This window comes from Berghia stephanieae, chromosome 1 (genome assembly GCF_034508935.2).
Source record: "Berghia stephanieae isolate SIO BIC M18660-M18661 chromosome 1, UCSD_Bste_1.3, whole genome shotgun sequence".
Taxonomy (NCBI): domain Eukaryota; kingdom Metazoa; phylum Mollusca; class Gastropoda; order Nudibranchia; family Aeolidiidae; genus Berghia; species Berghia stephanieae.
Genome location: NC_088360.1, coordinates 64,413,434 through 64,435,159, shown reverse-complemented (window position 1 = coordinate 64,435,159; position 21,726 = coordinate 64,413,434). Strand labels below are relative to the sequence as shown.

The 21,726-nt window shown below is 34.3% G+C and overlaps 1 protein-coding gene across 9 annotated transcripts in view; it reads right to left on the bottom strand.

Moving 5' to 3' along the window:
* The window catches only part of LOC144979489 (uncharacterized), a 215,093-nt gene that overhangs the window by 182,044 nt on the left and 11,323 nt on the right, over window positions 1–21,726 (bottom strand). For all 9 annotated transcript variants that reach the window (XM_078926198.1, XM_078926172.1, XM_078926181.1 and 6 more), the window contains exon 4: window positions 3,759–3,864. In XM_078926198.1, the coding sequence (XP_078782324.1) occupies window positions 3,759–3,864 (106 nt within the window). The remainder of the gene's footprint in view (window positions 1–3,758; window positions 3,865–21,726) is intronic.

The following is a 21,726-nucleotide window of genomic DNA, read 5'->3' as shown; positions in this document are numbered from 1 at the left end:
CAGTGTAAGTATAGGTCGATAGCAAGATTGAGATGGTGAGGAAAATTTTAACAATAAGTATGAGTACATGTCATATGGTATTGTGCTGACAGCGATTGATGACAAAAAATTGGAAATACAATGATTGATGTTTTATTTTGATTTGTTCTACTGTATAGAATTGAGTGTACTGTAGGTACATGTTTGAACCTTTTTGTTTTTAGTTTGAAAGTTTTCAATGAAATTCAATAATTAAACCACTAATTTGTTTGTTTTTCGATTTCCAAATAAAACGATTGATTGCCTATTGCTAGTCAAAAATATTGTCCTTCATTCTATTTCAAAATTGTGAAAACACAGTGGAACACTGACAAATGGTAATTTCCAAGATGATAAGTGAGTAGGTACAGCATGTTTGTATTGTTAATTATATATGTATATATATATCTAACAATACAAACATGCTGTACCTACTCACTTATCATCTTGGAAATTACATATGGTGTGCATTAGCAGCATAAAAAAAATATAATTGACAAACTCATATGACTAAATAAAATACAGAGCTTTTATATAGCACGATATCCACCGAGGTGCTCAAAGCGCTTTACAAGGGGTCCCAGACCAACAGCAACACACAACATAAGACGAGACAAGCAGCCTGTTAGGCGCGATACAATTTTGGTGAGGACAAGGACTGGCCAGTGTACTTGGTTTTACACATGAGTGGGGTGTGGAAAATGTGTGTAAAGACCATTTCCCAAGGAGTCAACTTTGCACCGCCAGAGCGGGATTCGAACCCCTGACCTTCCGATCACGAGTCGTAGCGTCTACCACTACCACTAGACTACAAAGCCACACACTATACATGTGTATATATATATATGGATTCAAACTCACGCAGTATGAGAACATTACATACAATCTAACACAAATATATACAGGCAGTTTATAAAAAAATGTGGGCCTTCTTTATTGAAAATCACATAAATTACAATTAGTAATGCATAACTTGTGATGATAAGAAGAAATCCATATTTTGCCATGGTCAGAGGCCTATATTTTGGTTATTCTGCCAATTAGGTGTGGGCAACCTTGAGTACATATCAAAAAGTATCTTATTTATAATAATCTACACCAGAAAATGGTAATTTATATGGCCAGTTGCTATTCTACTATAGACAAATACATGGGATGCATATGCACCCCAAAGGATGAAATAGGAGGTTTCTGGTTATTTTCTCTTTGTTTATTAGGGGGTGCAATTGCACCCCAAAAGCGTAAAATCTCAAATTCCATGGGAGGTCTTCTGGTGTGAGTAAACGATGCACTTGAGAGGTATAAAATTTGGGGAGGTGATTTAAGGGGTCAATTTAGGAAAAGTCACAAAATTTCAGGTTTATAGGTCAAAAATTGTAGATTTTAGAGCCAAAAAACATAGCATTGGGGTGCGTTTGCACCCCAGAGGTGAAAATAGGGTTAAACACTAAATATTTGAATGTGAAGACATTATGGTGATAATTCAAAGACATTTACAGAAGATAAGTTTTTATTAATTAACAATAATTGAAGTGAATTTATGACACTTGGGCTATTCAGTGACCACAACACACACAACAATGCAACACGTAGACTAGATCCAAACACCTCAACTCTTATAGTTGATATATTTTTTTCATTACATGAAAACTCATTCTTAATGGAGACAATGACTTAATTAACAATTACTGACAATTTTCATCGGATGAATCATTCTCAAGACGAACTGTTTACAGAGAAATTTGTTACCTCTGATGGATGACCATAAAGAACAATTTGACTTCAAACTACACCCTGATGACTTTAAAAGCTTAAAAATTGAAACATCAACAATGAACAATGAATGATAATAACTTCAACTTGAATTTTAAAATGATGATAATGCTATTATTATGATTTATTTTTAAACATTTTTTTTATTACTTATTGAAATTTAATCCTTCGTATTTGAATCTAGATGTCTATAAAATATTATTTGTACCACATATTATAAGTTGGGATTAATGTAATAATGTTATTTAAATGGAATCATACAATACAAGGTACTGGTTTTGAGATGACAGTAAATGAGTAAACATACATGGAAGCTGAGATTATTGTTGGGTTAATGTAATAATGTTATTTAAATGGAATCATACAATATAAGGGAATATACAAGGTACTGGTTTTGAGATGACAGTAAATGAGTAAACATACATGGAAGCTGAGATTATCATAAATATTATATGTCGTATACAGTTGAATTTGAGATTGAATAAGACAACGTGAGTATATCACAAATGGAAATTGAACCATCCTTTTTCACGCAATAATATTTATATGTGATGGGATATGACGAGAATTAAACACTTTTATTGCTATGAAGATGGAATATAAGGTGAAAAGATGATTTTTCTTTGAATTTTTAATTGATTGATATCTTACGGTCGATGTTGTAATACCTTAAAAGTATAATCGATAAATATATAAATGTTTTAATCAATTTTGGTTTTGATAAATTTAAATTTTAATCCCTTTTAGATGATAGATACCTTACTGTTGATGTTGTAGTTTGAAAAAAAAAATGAATCTATAATCGATATATATCTATTTAGATGTTGTAATCAAATTTGATGTTTGTGAATTTAATACTTTAAAACCTATAATCGATATATATGAATGTTGTAATCAACTTTGGTGTTTTTGAATTTAAAGTTTAAAGTTTTTAAATATTTAACTGGTATAAGTCAATTTAAATTCTAAGAAAGGGGCGTATGTAAGAGAGTAAGCCTATGCAAAAGGTTATCTAAGAAATTTGGTGCAAAACTGTCAATTATATATATATCAGCAAATGGGTTTAGTGAGTACATAATGTAGGCATATCAGTTAAGCTTGGTCAGTGCATGACACGTGTGCGCAGTTTTTATGTCCAAGTTATTTGAGACGCATGATACCTCTGCGCAGTTTTATGTCCCAAGTTATTTGAGACGCATGACACGTGTGCGCAGTTTTATGTCCAGGTTATTTGAGACCGTTTTATGTCCAAGTTAATGGATAGGTTATCGTGTTGAAACAAGTGAAATGGGCATTTATCAAAATAATGTTATATGATAAAAGGCGGGGTTTAACATCAATATCTAGGAATTGACGTTTCAGGTTTGAATATGATTGGGTCTTACTCTTAGGGGTTGGATATTAGACTGACAGGGAACTGTCGAAACTACAAGGGGGGCGTGAAAATAATGGAACTATGGGTAATTTTTTTTATAGGGATAAAAGAGGATGTTTCTAAGGAAAACGGGATTCTGCATTCTACATAACCATGAGCTGCACACTTTAAACCTATTGTGCTCACCATCATTTATTTGCTTTTACGGACTTAGAAATATTTCACGTATATTGAAAATGGTTACTTAGCCAAAATGACTTACATTTGGATTGATTTTACGGATTTTGAACTAATGAAACTGATTGAATTATGACCATGCTATTTGATTTGGGTTTGGAATTAATCATGATTTGGATTTTGAATTTATCACAAACAAATAAATCTGTAAGAAATGAAACTTGGAATCTGGACTTTTATTTGAATGTCTTGATGTTGTACATTCAGTTATCATCATCGGCCCTTGGAACTCTTTCGTCATTATTAACATCTACAAAACAACGCAAAGGATAATATTACTATCTATTAAAAAAACACTATACGATCATAAGCCATTACATATGTGTGCAACTACCCCACAATTGTAAGTACTCACCCTGTAGTATCCCCTGATGTTCTTGACCAAGATATCCCAATTGTGTAACCTTGTGTTGACGTCCTGCACACACCTATTGACGCCATCGTAATCCTGGCGGGGATTGCTGCAATTAGACCCAGAAAAAATGGAAGGGTATGATTTAACTGTGATTTGATCAACACAAACCTCTTGTCACTTCGGTTTGCAAAAGTAAGATGAGGAAAATAGCTTACGATGGTAACAAAATTATAAGCAACAGCGGAGTTGCTTTGATGAGAGAAAAAAAATATAACCTGCTGCCATTTTTTTCCCAAAAGTCAGCAAAAATATCTTACGGCATCTTGTGGCTTCAATGGCTGTGGTAACAGGGTCAAGCAATAGTGAATGTAATTGATCACTGGATGGGTGACAAATATAACAAAACAGGCCCACAGTTGACTTAGGTGTGACTAAGTACTGCTTTATACATGTATTTCTACGCTCTCGGGTTTAAGAATCTTTGACAAGGTGGAAGACATCTTAATTCATTGATAATTGAGGTTTCAAAAAATGTGCTTTGTCAGCAAACAGCGACGGCATAGCTAGAATTAGTGCCGCGCTGAAGACCGGTCTAGACCGCGGTCCGACGGTCTTTTAGCTGTGAACCGAAGACTGGTCCCATAGGGGAAGATCGGCGGCGGTCCTCACTTCTTATCACCTTTCAACTAGTGCGGGGCGGTCCTTGCAAGGACCACGGTCCTACGGTCTCGCGCCATAGCCTACTACTTCCCCAGCGCAGGGTTGCCAGATTATTTTTCAACAAAATGCCAGGGGAAGACTCAAAAAATGCCAAAACACTCAAAAAGATGCCAAAGTCTGTTGACTCCCACCCCCACTAAGAAAACTACTCACTTTTGATAGACAATTTACTATCATATCCTGGTGGCTTGCGTGTTTTCTTTTCTTTTTCTTTTATTTTTTTTTTTTTTTTGTTTTGTTTTTTTTTTGTTTTTTTGAATTATACTAAATTTCCTGTTGGGGTAATTATTTACCTACTGACTACTAAGTGGAGTGCTAAACCACTACACCACGGTTGGATTTTAAGAATGAAAAAGAAATGTGAAGATGTTTGTTTTTACGCGTTTAGAAATAATTAAGAAAAGGTGTCATTTGAAGTATAATATACAAGAAAAGAAAATGCCAAATGAAAATGCCAAATGCCAAATGATTTTTCTAATGCCAAACGGTTTTCAAAAATGCCAGATTTTTGGAATCTGGCATTTAAAATGCCAAACTGGCAACCCTGCCCCAGCGATTCGTTGCTTCGGTTGCCTATCTTCCACCAATCACCACCCATCCCACTTAATTAATCGCACCCACCCCCCTTTGCCATACACTAAACGACACAGACGACCATAGAGGCAGACGTCCACCTCCTCCACTCCGCAAACCGCCCTTTCGTGTGTGAGATGGGGGGAACAGGAGGCGCACGCCTTGGACGATTCCATTATACGGGGTAAATTTCAAAATTTACTACACCATAATGATCGCAATGACAATGATCTATGGTGAAGGCATGACCCCTCTTCTCTAATGGGTTATTGTTTGAAATGTATGTGACTACTAAAGATGTGTGTGTTGTGTGTGTGTGTGTGTGTGTGTGTGTGTGTGTCGAACCTAGCAAGTAGCAAATCCGATTTTTTGTTTTCTTTTGTCCATCTCTTGTCACCACTCCTTTCTATCGCAGTGTTGTCATTTAAAATAATACAATAATATTAAAATTTCGTTGGTGTTTTTACTAATCAAATAATATGAGTTTCATTAGTTTCTTCCTTCCAAAAAACCCAGTTATAACGTCTGAATTTTAAAAAAGACCAATAGAATATTTGGGGACCCCGATAGCTCAGTTGATAGAGCACTCTCTTTATACGCAAAGGGCCAGAGATCGATCCCGGGTGCAGTCGATTTTTTTCTGAATCCCTGTCTACTCAGCAATGAATGGGTAGCTGAGTTTGTTAGATCTGGCGAAAAGTCACCATCGACCCCTCTTATTACCTCATCCACCCCCTCTTATTATAACTTCACGTCTCTCTCTTACTCTTCAATGCTCGCTGCCCTCTAATGTGTGTGTGTGTGTGTGGGGGGGGGGGGGGTAGGAGTTGCGTGTGTGTATCAACGCCACGAACAACTCGATCAACGCCTTGGGCGATGCCATTATCTCCGTTAATGGGGATAAATTTCAAATTTTATTAAATTATCGAAGTAACAATGAAGTACGGTGAGCAAATAAAGAAGGCATCACCCCTCTTCTCTAATTAGGTTACAATTTGAAATGAGTGTGACTACTCCGTGTGTTTTACTCCTGTAGACCACGGTTTTCATCGTGTAGCGGTCTTTAACGGTTCAAGAATGAACTGTCACAGTAAAGGTTGTTCACAATTATCTTATTAAATTTTATTTTATTAAGAACTGAATTCATCTCACTCCAGTTATATTTCGGTAGGCTTAGATAAACCTTACCTTCTAATATTAGATCGTCTTTCCTTTTATAGCCTTCCCTCGAATTAATTTCTAATTAGTGAATACTTTTCGTTCTACATTCTGTCACGTAGCCACTTATTATAAAAGCTGATAGGTCTAACATTCGACACTCACTTTCTCTCCACAATCTATGCCGGACGGCCAGTCACTCTATTCCTATATATATATTGTAAGATTTTTATCTTCTGGGACTTTGTAGATATTATATCTACACCATTAAGACGCCGGAGCTTTTAACTTTGATTGTATAATCTTCAAGGATCAAACCCAAGCCCGCTGTACTACACTATAACCTCTTACCAATTGCCTGGAAGTGGAATTTTACGAGTCCAATCCTGTTATCAGAGGAATAGATCATCCAAGCCCATCAACTGCCTGGAAACGTAAACTTATGAACCTGATATATTATCATAAGTTACGTAAAGTATTCATATCTCTATTTGTAACTACCACGATCACTGTTTATCTCTTTTAATTAAATTTCATCATTATTTTTATTTCATTGTAAACAAATCGTTAATTGTTTTTCATTTATAGTAACTAGTAAATTCTGGGGCCTCATTCTACATAGATCTTTATGCATAGTCGAGTAGCTCTTTACTCACTTGAGACCATGACATTTTGGAGGGGACACATATAAAGAATTGAATTTATTTAGTTACTTATATCTATTTCATCTAACTTTAAAGTTTAAATTGTAAAACTCTTAATTGCCTCACTTGATCATATTTTAATTGAACTCCCTATTTACAGGATTAATTTTTTTTTTCTTTTTCATTTCTTCATTTAAATGGAATAGCAATTTATCCATTCATTCTTTCATTCAAATTGAATAGCATTTTATTGATTCATTCCTTCATTCATTTATTCATTTATAAATTATTCATTCATTCATTCATTCATTCATTCATTCATTCGTTTATTCACTCATTTATCCAATCATTCATACATTTATTCCTCCCTTCATTCTTTCATTCATACATTATCCATTCATTCATTCATCTATTCACTCAGTTTTTCATTCATTCATTCATTCCTTGTCCACTTTGTTATTACATCACTCATTTCATTTTGTTGTTTGCCTCATTCATGAATTGTTTTCAATATGTTTACATTCCATAACGATTCATTCACCTATCATCCAATCACTCAGTGTTGTGAACACATTTTGTAACTATTGTAAATCTTACGATATTTTATTGTTTTGTATTTCAGACATCACTGTTAAACACTCTTCAATGCCTAATTACAATTGTTGAACAACCATTGAACAAGAGAGAGGTCCCAGCCACGAACTGAGTTGGTAAATATATCCTTCATTATTCTCTTTTACATGAGTTGGGCATCACATAGTAACTATAGACATCGTGATTTGTTTTGCATAGTGATTTGTTTTAAATGCATTTTTGGCATATTACTGTTACCGAAAACCACTTATATATTATGTTCTGAAAAGTGAGTCTTTAAAAACTAAATAATAATAAAAGGAGTCTACTAGCCGTCGTGTTATATTTAGTGATAGATAACTTGGGATTATTTTGGCATCCTATTATTGTTATCACACTCTAGTATATTAGCGTCATTGCGAATAATTGTACACAAACTAACGACGAGTCACACACATTGGTGATACATTTTTCGTAGTAACATAGTTTAGAGTACACGCGATTGACACATTGTTATTGACACAAGTCATAATAACTCCGCATTGTATTGACACATTGCTTTATAAGATATAACGATAAAAGGCATCAAATTCAACATACATAATAAGTTGAAATAAGAGAGAGAGATTTCTAAAAATAGAACAGTTCATTCCAGTAAGTGTAAATAAATAAAACAGTCAGTAACAGTATCCTGTCAATATAATATATATAAAATATCGTAACTAATTTATTGCAACATGGAAGCATATAAAAGATACTTAAGTCTCGCAAAGGACTTAGAAATACCCCAGGAAAGAATATTTTCATGGTGCGAAGAGAAAGTAAAAGAAGAAAAAGAACATGAAGAAAGAATTCGTAGAGAAGAAAATGAAGATAGAATTCGTAGAGAAGAAAATGAAGAAAGAATTCGTAGAGAAGAAAATGAAGAAAGAATTCGTAGAGAAGAAAAAGAACATGAAGAAAGAATTCGTAGAGAAGAAAAAGAACACGAAGAAAGAATACGTAGAGAAGAACGAGAAGAAAGAGTCCAAGAAAGGGAACTAAAAAGACAAATAGCTTTAGCAGAAGAAGAAACCAAAAGGACCCAAATGATGCTGGAAATTGAAAAAACAAAAACCGGTCATGAAAGAAAACATAATAATAGTGATGAATTTTTCGTGAAACTTCCACGCATGCCAACATACGATGAACGCTCAGACTGTCTAGAATCCTTCTTACACCGATTCGAAGTTCAGGCTAAAGGTTATCGTTGGCCAGAAAGCAAATGGGCCACAGCCTTGATTAACTGCTTATCTGGAGAACCGCTAAAAGTTTTCTATACCTTAACAACTGAAGATGCAGATGACTATGGAAAAATTAAAGACGCTCTACTAAAAAGATTTAGATTAACGGAAGATGGTTACCAGGAAAGGTTTCACACTGCAAAACCGGAAAGTGGAGAAGACTTTAATACATTCGTGAACCGAATTACTCAATTTCTAAATCGGTGGCTTGAGTTGGCAAACGTAAAACAAGATGACTTTGCAGGCCTTTACTATCTCACGCTGAAGAATCGAATCTATCAAGCTTGCAACCCAGATTTAGTCGCATTCTTTAAAGAGAGAAAGCCAGAAAACTTGGACAAATTAAAAATCTACGCAGAAAACTTTAACAGCGCACATCCATTGACACCCCTTAGCAGAACATTGAAGGAACCATACTACGCTGCTGCTGCTCAGAGTCCAGGTACACCTAAAGTTCAGTACTCAAATAGAACGAGCCGATCAATCACTCGGAACACGCAAGTGAAACAAGATGATCATAGTAACAAACCATGGAACAAACAGTTCAATAGAGACCATAGCCGACCCTATCAAAACAAAACAAGAAATAGCACTGACAATAATACTGAGTATAAGAAAACCAACAAACCTATAATTAAATGTCAATATTGTGGAATGAAAGGCCACACAGCAGACAAATGTTACAAAATCGTGGGATATCCAAAAGAAACTGCAAATGCATCACTCCAAACAGGTGTAAACAATCAGACACGAGTAATGTCAGGAGAAAATATAAATGTGTATTGCGTGAAAGGTATGTCACTTTTAACACAAACTCACAAATCAGGATCGCTATTTTTTTGTGAAGGCAAAGCTAATGGAACTGATTGCAAAATATTGAGAGACACAGGATGCAGTACAGTAGGAATAAAAGCATCTTTGATCAATGACGAAGACAAAACTGGAAAAACGGTACAATGCATCACATTCAGTGGCACAGTCGAAACCTTTGAAACAGCTAATGTGTACATAGAAACCCCATACTATACAGGAATAGTGGAATGCTGTATACTTCCCAACCCCGTCGCTGATGTTATTGTTGGCAATATAAAAGGTCTTAAAGACAACCCAAAAGATGTAAAAGAATGGTCATTAACCCAAGAAACAGCTTGTCTAGCAGAAACAAGAAAGATGACTAAGACAACAGAGAAGCCAATGACTATTTCTCTTGAACCACAACAATTTGACAGGAACAGGTTCATTGAAGAACAGAAAAAGGACCCGACTTTAACTTCATATTTCAATATCGCAGACAAAGGGACGAAATCAAAAGTTGAATACATCATTGAAAAAGATATTTCGTTCAGGTTACATAGGAAAAGAAACAAAATAGCTAAACAACTGGTCACGCCGAGTATTTACAGAAACAAAATCCTTGGAATAGCGCACGATTCAATAACTTCTGGACATCTTGGGAGCTCTTCCACATTGAAGAGAATATCCGAGAATTTCACATGGCCTGGAATTACTTAAGACGTCCGAGAATATGTGAAATCGTGTGACACATGCCAAAGAAGAGTCGCAAAAGGCAGAATACCGAGATTGCCATTAGAGACAACCCCAGTTATTGAAAAAGTTTTTCAAAAAGTTGCAATTGACATTATAGGCCCTTTAACAAAATCAGATAGAAACCATACACACATACTAACACTAGTCGATTACGCAACCAGGTGGCCAGAAGCGATAGCATTGAAATCAACTACATCGGATCACATAGCTGAAGCATTGATGACAATTTTTACTAGAATAGGCATACCAAATGAGATACTGTCGGACAATGGACCCCAATTCACATCACATATTATGCATGAAACCATGAAACTCATGGGAATCCAACACTCATTCACAACTCCCTACCACCCCCAAGCAAATGGTCTTTGTGAAAGATTTAATGGCACTCTAAAGAATATGTTAAGAAAAGTGTCAGCAGAAAAACCAGATGATTGGGACAGATACTTACCAGCAATCCTATTTGCATATAGAGAAATACCCCAAGAATCTACAGGCTACTCCCCATTTGAGTTGATGTATGGACGATCACCTCGCGGCCCGATCAATATAGTAGCCGACATTTGTAAAGGGAATGAGGAGGACAATAACGAAATTATGTTTGCTTACGAATATGTAAGAAACCTGAAAGACAGAATAGAGGATACATGTAAGCTAGCACAGGAATCCGTCACTAAAAAAAGCAGAGAAATACAAGGAATACTCCGATAGAAAAAGCAAGTCAAGAAAATTTGAGATTGGTGACAAAGTACTAATACTCTTACCCGATGACTCGAGTAAACTTTTAGCTACATGGAAAGGACCATTCAAAATAACAGCAGTAAAATCTAATGTTAATTACGAGATTCAAATTAACAACACAACAAAGACATTCCATGCAAATATGCTAAAAAAAAATATTTTGATAGAGACACAGTGTCGCAACCTATGTTTACTAATATCGAAGCTTCAAATGCAGGATTAATCATACCGTTGGTCATGGGACACAGACACCCGAGACAGAAAAACAAACAAAAATCGCACAATTGCAACCACCTAAGACAAAAAAAGAAGTACGCAAAGTACTTGAGCTCCTAAATTTTTACAGGAAATACATTTACAACTTCGCGCACATCGCGACACCGCTAACAAATCTGACAAAGAATGGGTCACCGAACAAAATTGTTTGGACAGAAGTGTGTCAGAATAGCTTTAACCAATTAAAGGCATTACTCTGTTCAGAACCAATTCTTAAATTACCCGACATATCAAAAGAATTTGTTGTAAGAACTGACGCGTCTGATAAGGGCATCGCAGGTGTACTATTACAGGAACATGAGGGAACTCTAATGCCTTGCTTATATGCAAGCAGAAAATTATTGGACAGAGAATCACGATACTCTGTAATAGAGCGTGAAGGCCTGGCCATCGTCTTTGCTTTAAAGACATTCAGCAGATATCTACTGCTAAAAGAGTTTGTGGTCGAAACGGACCATAAACCACTCACGTACATAAGAAATAACAAAATGAATAATAGTAGAGTACTAAGGTGGAGTCTATTTTTGCAAAATTACACTTTCAGTATCTCTCACATACCAGGCTGTGAAAATATTCACGCCGACCTACTTTCTCGATTAGTGTAAACACGTGAGAAGGGTATAACTTAACCTCCCATGCATACTGTTAGTTACCTCGCAAACTATGCCAAATCAGAACGCACAATTTCGATAATTTTATTTGTAAACATGATGACCCAACTTAATGTAACATTGAGTATTGTTTGGATATATATACCATACCCATTCATGATTTGGGAAATCTTCTCTTTATCTATTATTGTTATGAATTTTCACTCATTTATGATTAATAATTGAAATGTCAATATTTCATTTACATTTTCATTCATTTCATTTAGTAAATTACCTTCATATCATCGACTTTAATCATGCTTCATTGCCATCATTATTGTTTATCACAATGATTTGTAATCACATTGCCATCATATTGTTTATCACAATGATTTGTAATCACATTGCCATCATGTTGTTCATCACAATGATTTGTAATCACAATCTTTCATTGTTATTGTCACCCATTCATATACCTACGTTAATATAAACATTTCCATGTCTAGTTAATAAATAATTTAATTGTAGCACAAATCATAACAATGGATTAATGCTAGAGTATATGATAGTAAATTTACTTCCGTTTGTAAAATCTACCTTTCCCATAATGGTTAAAGAGTATATTTTAAACGTGGGTGGGGGGTGTCACAGTAAAGGTTGTTCACAATTATCTTATTAAATTTTATTTTATTAAGAACTGAATTCATCTCACTCCAGTTATATTTCGGTAGGCTTAGATAAACTTTACCTTCTAATATTAGATCGTCTTTCCTTTTATAGCCTTCCCTCGAATTAATTTCTAATTAGTGAATACTTTTCGTTCTACATTCTGTCACGTAGCCACTTATTATAAAAGCTGATAGGTCTAACATTCGACACTCACTTTCTCTCCACAATCTATGCCGGACGGCCAGTCACTCTATTCCTATATATATATTGTAAGATTTTTATCTTCTGGGACTTTGTAGATATTATATCTACACCATTAAGACGCCGGAGCTTTTAACTTTGATTGTATAATCTTCAAGGATCAAACCCAAGCCCGCTGTACTACACTATAACCTCTTACCAATTGCCTGGAAGTGGAATTTTACGAGTCCAATCCTGTTATCAGAGGAATAGATCATCCAAGCCCATCAACTGCCTGGAAACGTAAACTTATGAACCTGATATATTATCATAAGTTACGTAAAGTATTCATATCTCTATTTGTAACTACCACGATCACTGTTTATCTCTTTTAATTAAATTTCATCATTATTTTTATTTCATTGTAAACAAATCGTTAATTGTTTTTCATTTATAGTAACTAGTAAATTCTGGGGCCTCATTCTACATAGATCTTTATGCATAGTCGAGTAGCTCTTTACTCACTTGAGACCATGACATGAACGATCCCATGGTCTCAAAGGTCAAACCGGTTCGAATTTCCAACAGTCTCTCAGGAATGTTCAATGTCGAAAAGGACCGGTCCTAGGACCGGTCCTTGCGGTCTTCATTTCCCAAGGACCGTAGGACCGTGGTCCTTAAGCTTGCCAAGGACCGCCCCGCACTACTACACGCTAGCTAATCGAAGCCTTGTCAACCAGTGACCTTTGAACTAGAGGACGATAAAATCTCACGAGATTAACTTCAGGGCAACAAGGGAGGAGGGTGAGGCGGACTCTCGGCTAGATTGGGGTTTGGCCAGACACAGCAGAGGGGTGACTGTTGGATCCAAGATGAGCCTTAAATAAATAAATAAATAACAACATGAACTCTCTCTCTCTCTCTCTCTCTCTCTCTCTCTCTCTCTCTCTCTCTCTCTCTCTCCTCTCTCTCCTCTCTCTCTCCTCTCTCTCTCTCTCTCTCTCTCTCCCTCCCCTCTCTCTCTCTCTCTCTCTCTCTCTCTCCCTCTCTCTCTCTCTCTCTCTCTCTCTCTCTCTCTCTCTCTCTCTCTCTCTCTCTCTCTCCTCCTCCTCCCCCCCCCCTCTTCCCTTGCACACACACACACGCATTTTTACCTATAATGTTTTCTTTACTTTCCATCTTTTTCTCATTTACAAACCATAATGCAAATGAAATATTATATTATCTACGCCTACCTGAAGAAGGTGTATTTTTACATGAGTCATTTTCACTCCCTTTATTATATATATATATATATATATATATATATATATATATATATATATATATATATATATATATTATATATATATATATGATCATTGATATATATATATATATATGTATATATATATATATATATATATATATATATATATATATATATATTATTTTTTTTTTGTTTGTTTGTTGCTTTAGGTCTCTTCCAACACAATTGAGGTTATATGAGAGACCGCTGAAACAAAAAAAACAAGCAATCTAACAAAAATAGTACAAATGTAAATCAAAATTATAACCTAAAGATATCATAAGCTAAATTATAAATAACCAAGAGCAAACAGGCAGAAGATTTACAGAAAAAAAATATCCCCTGTCAAAAATACAATCACAAACCAAAGAAGCAGGATAGGCTAGTAAAGAGAAGAAGAAACGACATCACTATCGGATCGTACACCCATGCGAACATCATAGGTATATGATTCAAGGGTGATGCTCCCATCCAACCACCCGCATATATATATATATATATATATATATATATATATATATATATATATATATATATATATATATATATATATATATATATATATATATTACCCAACAACACTCATATATATATATCGTCGTCGGTGCCATGCTTTATTCGGCATGATTTTAGTTTATCAGTCAGTAGATATCAATATCAATAAGTCGCAAGTCTTTACCACGCTCTACTTGGTAGTGCTTTGCACTACCTTCAATAATTCACAAATTAAAATGGCGGCCGAGAATCAAAACAATGGTCAAATTAGGACATTTTAAACTTTCACAAATCTATCAAGGTTTGTTCTAGAGTTTTTAAAACGCTTTTATATGATGACAAATTGAATAAATAAACGCCTGACAAAAGATCAACGGTGAAAATACAAATTGAATGAATACCTACTGGGGATGTAGAAGCTTTCGGAATGTCTCCCCTTATGTGAGGTCAAATGAAAATCTGAAGCGGACGCGAAAAATATCATGTCCCCGAATCTGTCTACTTTTGGTTTGTTCGGGCTAGAAGCTAGACAGATCCAATTGACAGTTTGCCGACAACGTTCAACTAAATATTTCCCCGGGCAATAATTATCACATCGATGGCATAAAAACGACAGTAATATCAGCAGTAATATTCGTTGATGTTGTTAATCGGTGAAACTTGTTTAAAATTTCTGTAAATCCGAATACCGTCATGTGATCAAGTGAATTAGATGACTATGAATGCCACGATTTGCTGAAAAATGCCAATCTGACAGTTCCTAGCAAACACACACACACCCCTCTCTCCCCCCCCCCCCCCCCCCCTTTGCTCAGGAATTTCTCTACTTGATGGACACCCCCCGCCCCACACACACATACATATGTATACGATATCTAAGAAAAGATATAAATATATATATATATATAATATATATATATATATATATATAATATATATATATATATATATATATATATATATATATATATATATATATATATATATATATGTATATATATATGTAATATATATATATATATATATATATATATATATATATATATATATATATATATATATATATATATATATATAATATAATATATCAATGATCATGGTCAATTGTCAATACTGCTTGACATCTAAATCAGAAATGAATCATCGTACCACTAGGCCACAAACCTAATCTTTATCTTTACCATGTGTTAACAACTCGAACAAAGAGCATAATCTATAATTATTTCGGCAACACTGCCGTTCTCAAACAAGACACTACTTTCGTTTTACTTTGTTTTGTTCTGTCTTGTTTTGTTTGGGTTTTGTTTTGTCTTGTTTTGTTTGGGTTTTGTTTTTTTTTGGGGGGGGGGGTTTTTGTTTTAATTTTGGCCAAAGAAAGGGGAAAAAAATCACCAAAAAAAAACAACTTTTACATGAGATATTGATCGATCCATTTACAACGACCCCCAACTTGTCAAAAAGCTAAAACATGAGACATTTTTTAAAGTCTTCAACCTGAGATCTATTTACCCCGAAGACTTTGGGTTTGAGGCTGCTTGACGAGTAGAGGGACAGTTACATCGATCATTATTTAAAAAAAAAAAAAAAGAATTCGTGCTCTGTCCGAAATGAAAAAGAAAATTGTAAAAATTTCTTTGTCAGAGTACGGCAGTACAGCAATCTATTAATCAAGACTTCCTCCCTGCAAATGGAAAGACTAAATCAACCCTTGATGACATCAAAGATTGTCACCTCACTGTATCGCATTGTCCCAAGAGACACTGAGCGAGAAGTGCCAAACAGTGTTCAATACGGTAAAGCCATCACTCTTCGACCGGGACTCTATAATTGTAGTAGCATGCATAGCTAATAGGATATAAAAATACGTCCGTGTTCGTTTCGATGAATACCAAAGTGTGATTAGGGAGGAAGTACGCTAAAGACAAGCGATTTCTCGATATCAAGACATGTCAGAAAGAAGAGTTGCAATGAGTACGAATATTGACAGCAATTGGTGGATGGATGGATGGATTGTTGGACAATGGATGGATGAATGGATGGATTGTTTGTTTTATATGCTTTTTAGGGTTTTACGGCGCTTGCAACACATTTAGGTCATATCAGCGCAAGTAAAATGGAAGAAATTGGGATAGTAAAAAGTTTTAGAATTACAATTAAAGCACCCGAGAAAAGATAAGACAAAGGGGAATTGATTCAATTAGTAAACAAAGATAGATTCCAAGAGCACACTATCAAAGTACTTATAGTCAGATTTTTTATTAATGGCGCGTGTTTTTCTCAGCTGTCCCTCAATCAAATGTTGTAAAAATTTGTGTCAACCTTTTAATCAATTTGTCTTAACTGAATCTAGATATTTTGGACGGTATTGATGCCATATTTTAAAAAGTTTTATTCTTGAAGACCTATAAAAAACTACTGATTTAAAATTAGAGAATTTACACTGTAAAAAATGAAAACAAGTTACGCACCACAAAGTATGAATGAATTCATCGTACTTCCAAAAAAATCTTGTGCTGACGTAGTGATTATGAGTTCACGTCATACTTATATCATACGTGTGAAAGAAAGAGAGAGAGAGAGAGAGAGAGAGAGAGAGAGAGAGAGAGAGAGAGAGAGAGAGAGAGAGAGAGAGAGAGAGAGAGAGAGAGGAAATAAGTAGGAGTGAAATACCTGTTCAATGTTATAGTTATCATTTAACGTTATAACAAGTGTAACTAAATAATATATTTATGGACAATAAAGATCTATTATTATTATTATTATTATTATTATTATTATTATTATTATTATTATTATTATTATTATTATTATTATTATCATTATACGTAGTGACAAGATAAGACCGCCGGAAGGCTTGGGGGCTCCTTCTAAACAAGGTGTATTATTAGCACGGTCGTGTGAAAAATAAAAAGAGATAAACTAATGGTGACTAGAGAACAATGTCTCGTAAAAATGATTGAACAGTCATGTGTTAGTTGTCCTCCACTATAACGAGTAAAAGTTAAGCTATATATTTGCTAATGAACATAATTGTGGCTATAAATTCAATTTCCATCATATATTATACATCCCAACATAACACCGCTTTGAGACGGTGTGAGTCATTTCCACCAAGGTCATATTATGATACCAATCCAATGCGCTCAGAAGATTATTATCATCATCATCATCATCATCATTATTATTATTATTATTATTATTATTATTATTATTATTATTATTATTATTATTATTTATTATTATTATTATTTATATTATTATTGTCATATTTACCATCATTATTATCATGTTTACTATCATTATAATCATATTTACTATCATTATTATTATTATTATTATTATTATTATTATTATTATATTATTATTATTATTATTATTATATTATTATTATTATTATTATTATTATTATCATGTTTACTATCATTTATTATTATTATTATTATTATTATTATTATTATTATTATTATTATTATTATTATTATTATTATTATTATTTATAATTATTTTGCATAATTACCATCATATTATCATGTTTACATATCATTATAAACATAATTACTATATTCATTTTATTATATATTTATTATATTATTATTATTAATTTATTATTATTATTATTATTATTATTATTATTATTATTATTATTATCATGTTTACTATCATTATTATTATTATTATTATTATTATTATTATTATTATTATTATTATTATTATTATTATTATTATTATTATTATTATTATTATTATTATTATTATTATTATTATTATTATTATTATATCAATATCCAAAAACAAGATTTGAATAGAATAACTAAAGTCAACACTTAATACAATTCGATGGTTTAGCATGCTGACCAGATGCTCTCAAACAATAAATCAACCAAAATATATTTCATTTTAAAACCATTATAGGACAATTTAATAATCAGATCATCGAAGCTTAATTTCCTTGGAATTTCGATCTCAAATCAAAAGCTACATTTAATGTGAGAACGAGTTCGGACCATTTACAATTTAACACGCAAACCAAGATTATGTTTTTGTAACCATTTTTATCACTAACAATTTCTCGGGGTTAGTAAAGCGATAATCATAATCCTTTAGCTAAGATTATAAAGGCAGGTACTTCAAAAATAAATAAAGCGGCGTTAAAAATATAAGGAAACACTGTCACAACAAATGATTTCTAAAGCAAAGGACAATTAAGGCGTGTGAAGTGAATCAGGGTTGGGCAGGGCACACCGTTCGAGTTCACGCATCTCATTTATTCAAATCTCAGAGGAGGTTTCGATTGTTCGTGGTCAACTGGCTGAAAGGTGAGTCATTTCCACAAAGGTCAAGCGTGTGGTCGCTTAATACTCACGATGGAATAAATGCTCCAATTTATATGGAGATTTGTTGTTTTTAATTGCTTGTTTATGTATTAGTTTTTAATTCTCTTTTAGTTAGAAGAGGACAACAACCGAATAAACAAGCCACACATTTTTAAAAGAGCGAATCCCGAAAGTGAAAAACACAGGGCATCACACAAAGTTGCTATACAGTGAACTCTGGCCCAATGTTCCAAAGTGTACCAGTACGGGGTAACAATAATTTCGAGGCGGGAAAGCCAATACAGTAGTTGGCAACCCTTTTTTTTTTCTTTTTTTTTTTTGCGGGGGGGGGGGGGGGGGGGAAGCTGTTTGTTCTTACAGATTCAGATAAAACTGGATGGTTGGCGAATTAATTACATTTTTATTTCTATTGTGGTGCCTGTCAATCTGATCTGTATGGTATAAAGCACCGCTGTTCAACACAATACACGCGTAAAAAGGAGCATTAGACCACGAGCTTAATGGTGCCATAGCGAGCCGCATTTGCAGTTCTCCTTCATTAACCCTGGATAACAATACGACTGTGGGATCATTATGGCACAATAATTGACCAGGCCGTGTGGTCCAAAATTATGGAATAACACTATTATATTTTAAGATCGGTATCTAAAAAATAGCATCAAACACTATCGTTGAGATTTATTCTTAACTTGACAATAAATAAAAGAGAGCAGGCATATTGTAACGGCACGGAGGTATAGAACTCGTTATTTTAATTAAGAAAAGAAAAGAAAATAATGAGGCACCAACGGTGTAAAAGGAGAGATATCCAACTGAAAAAAAAAGTCAACAAAAATTAAAAAAAAACAAACAAACAAAACATGGAACAGATTTTAAAAATGGACTCTGAGATGGGCATTTAACTACATAAATGTACACATGCCAGTTCAATTCATAAACGAAGTTTAAACGCATAATTTTAAAGTTTTCAACTCAGCGTTAAATCAAATGGAATGCTATTTATTCAACGCATTCAGGTAATCCTTAATCCTTCCCTTCTTCTTTATATTAACACCTCACCAACCCTACTTGATAACCACTCAAACCATTATTATCTACGAATTGACTCAAACAATCTCCTCACTCATATTCCTTCATAAAACAAATAGCTAGGGGAATTAAGGACACAAAATCCCCGAATTGTGCAAATTAGTGATGAACGCATGATTTTTTTATGAAAAAAAAGTTCGTGCTCTAAGGTTTAAATTGTGATAGAGAACCACTTTCTCATTACTCCAAGAGCTGAGATATCAGAAATTTAAATCGTGTAAAAATTCACGGTGGTGATGAAACTTGCCGCCACAACGACATTTTCCTTTGGTGTCAAAAGGTTACAGACTACGTCATCGGTACCGAGTACACATGTACACTGTTGCTTAAATCGAAATCGGAAGTATAACTTATCATTTATTCATAACGTACAACTTATCAAATTCATTCATTTACCAAGAGAGTAACATAATTTTCAAAAGTATTTGTTTTTAATCCAAAAGTATAGCAATTTGGTTTTATTCAAATTTTACCGGCATTGGAACGCGGAACACGAGATTTGGTGGTCGATTACAACAACAACAACAATAATAATAATAATCATCTTCGTCATCATCATTAGCAGCATACCGAGTACCTAGATATCGCTGCATCAGTTTTATGTGTCACACTAATTCAATATAGTTATGTTATTATTGTGGTTTGCGTAATAATATGGTTCAGATCAAATTTCACGTTGAAAATGTCCGTATCATCTTCTTTAACACGACCGTCTCAACCCCATCACCAACAATTTCGTGATCAAGTCACTTAACCCATGGCATTGACAATGTACTAAATCCTGTACTAACTACTAACAATTATATAATGGCAAAGTGCAGTATTGAGGTGGATTGGTCAAAAGGATTAATTTGTCAAGAGGTAAAAAAAAAAAAATTAGAATGCCCAGCTCTGTCAAAGCAGAAATATTGTAGTCAATGGTATGTGACTTTTGTAGCGTAGCGTTCTACCAGCTATGGTGTTCAGACTTTTAATATATTAACAGATTAGCAAATGATAGTGACAAGCTTGATTTGTCTGTTGAAGACCGCTCTAAGGATACACTAGAGGTCCTGAAGCAAAATGATACCAAATGGCACAAATTCTGTCGCTCTGATATACGGCCACAAAAAATCAGAAGGCTCGCTGTGAAAAATGAGAAATCACAAGAAAACTTGTCAAATTATCCCGATCTAGACAATCTCTCATCATCCCACTGTCCAAGGCAGCCACATACCCAATTGTTTTACTGGGAGTTATCCAAATTGTTCCTAAGTCGTATAGTTGAGGGCAGAAACGAGTGAGATAGTAGTCCACTCTAGATTGTGGCAAAATAAATTTGCCAGGTTTCCTCGCCAGGTTTTTAACTCTTGTTCTGTTGGAGGCCGTGTAATGACACCTGACCTGGTTTTTCTGACCTTTGTAAAAAGTTGGTCCTTAAGTGGACGTGTAAGAAATCGGAATTGTCAAACAATAACAAGGATAATGACTTGATGTTGGCAAAGCCGCTACCATCCCTTTCCAATTGTGCATACTTATCGATTTATTTTTCTCTGTATCAAAACCATCAGAGACTGCCGAAGTCAAAAGAAAGAGTGATAAGGGTGGGGGGAGTTGATGGTGAGAGAGAGATAGATAGAGAGAGAGAGAGAGAGAGAGAGAGAGAGAGAGAGAGAGAGAGAGAGAGAAAGAGGGGGGAGGAGAAGGAGAGATGGAGAACCACCATAGGTGAATTGATAGGCGCGTCTCAATGATATAATACATGAATACAACCATCGTTTTCGAGAATGGAGAGCACTAGCACAAAAGACAACAGGTCGAGACATTG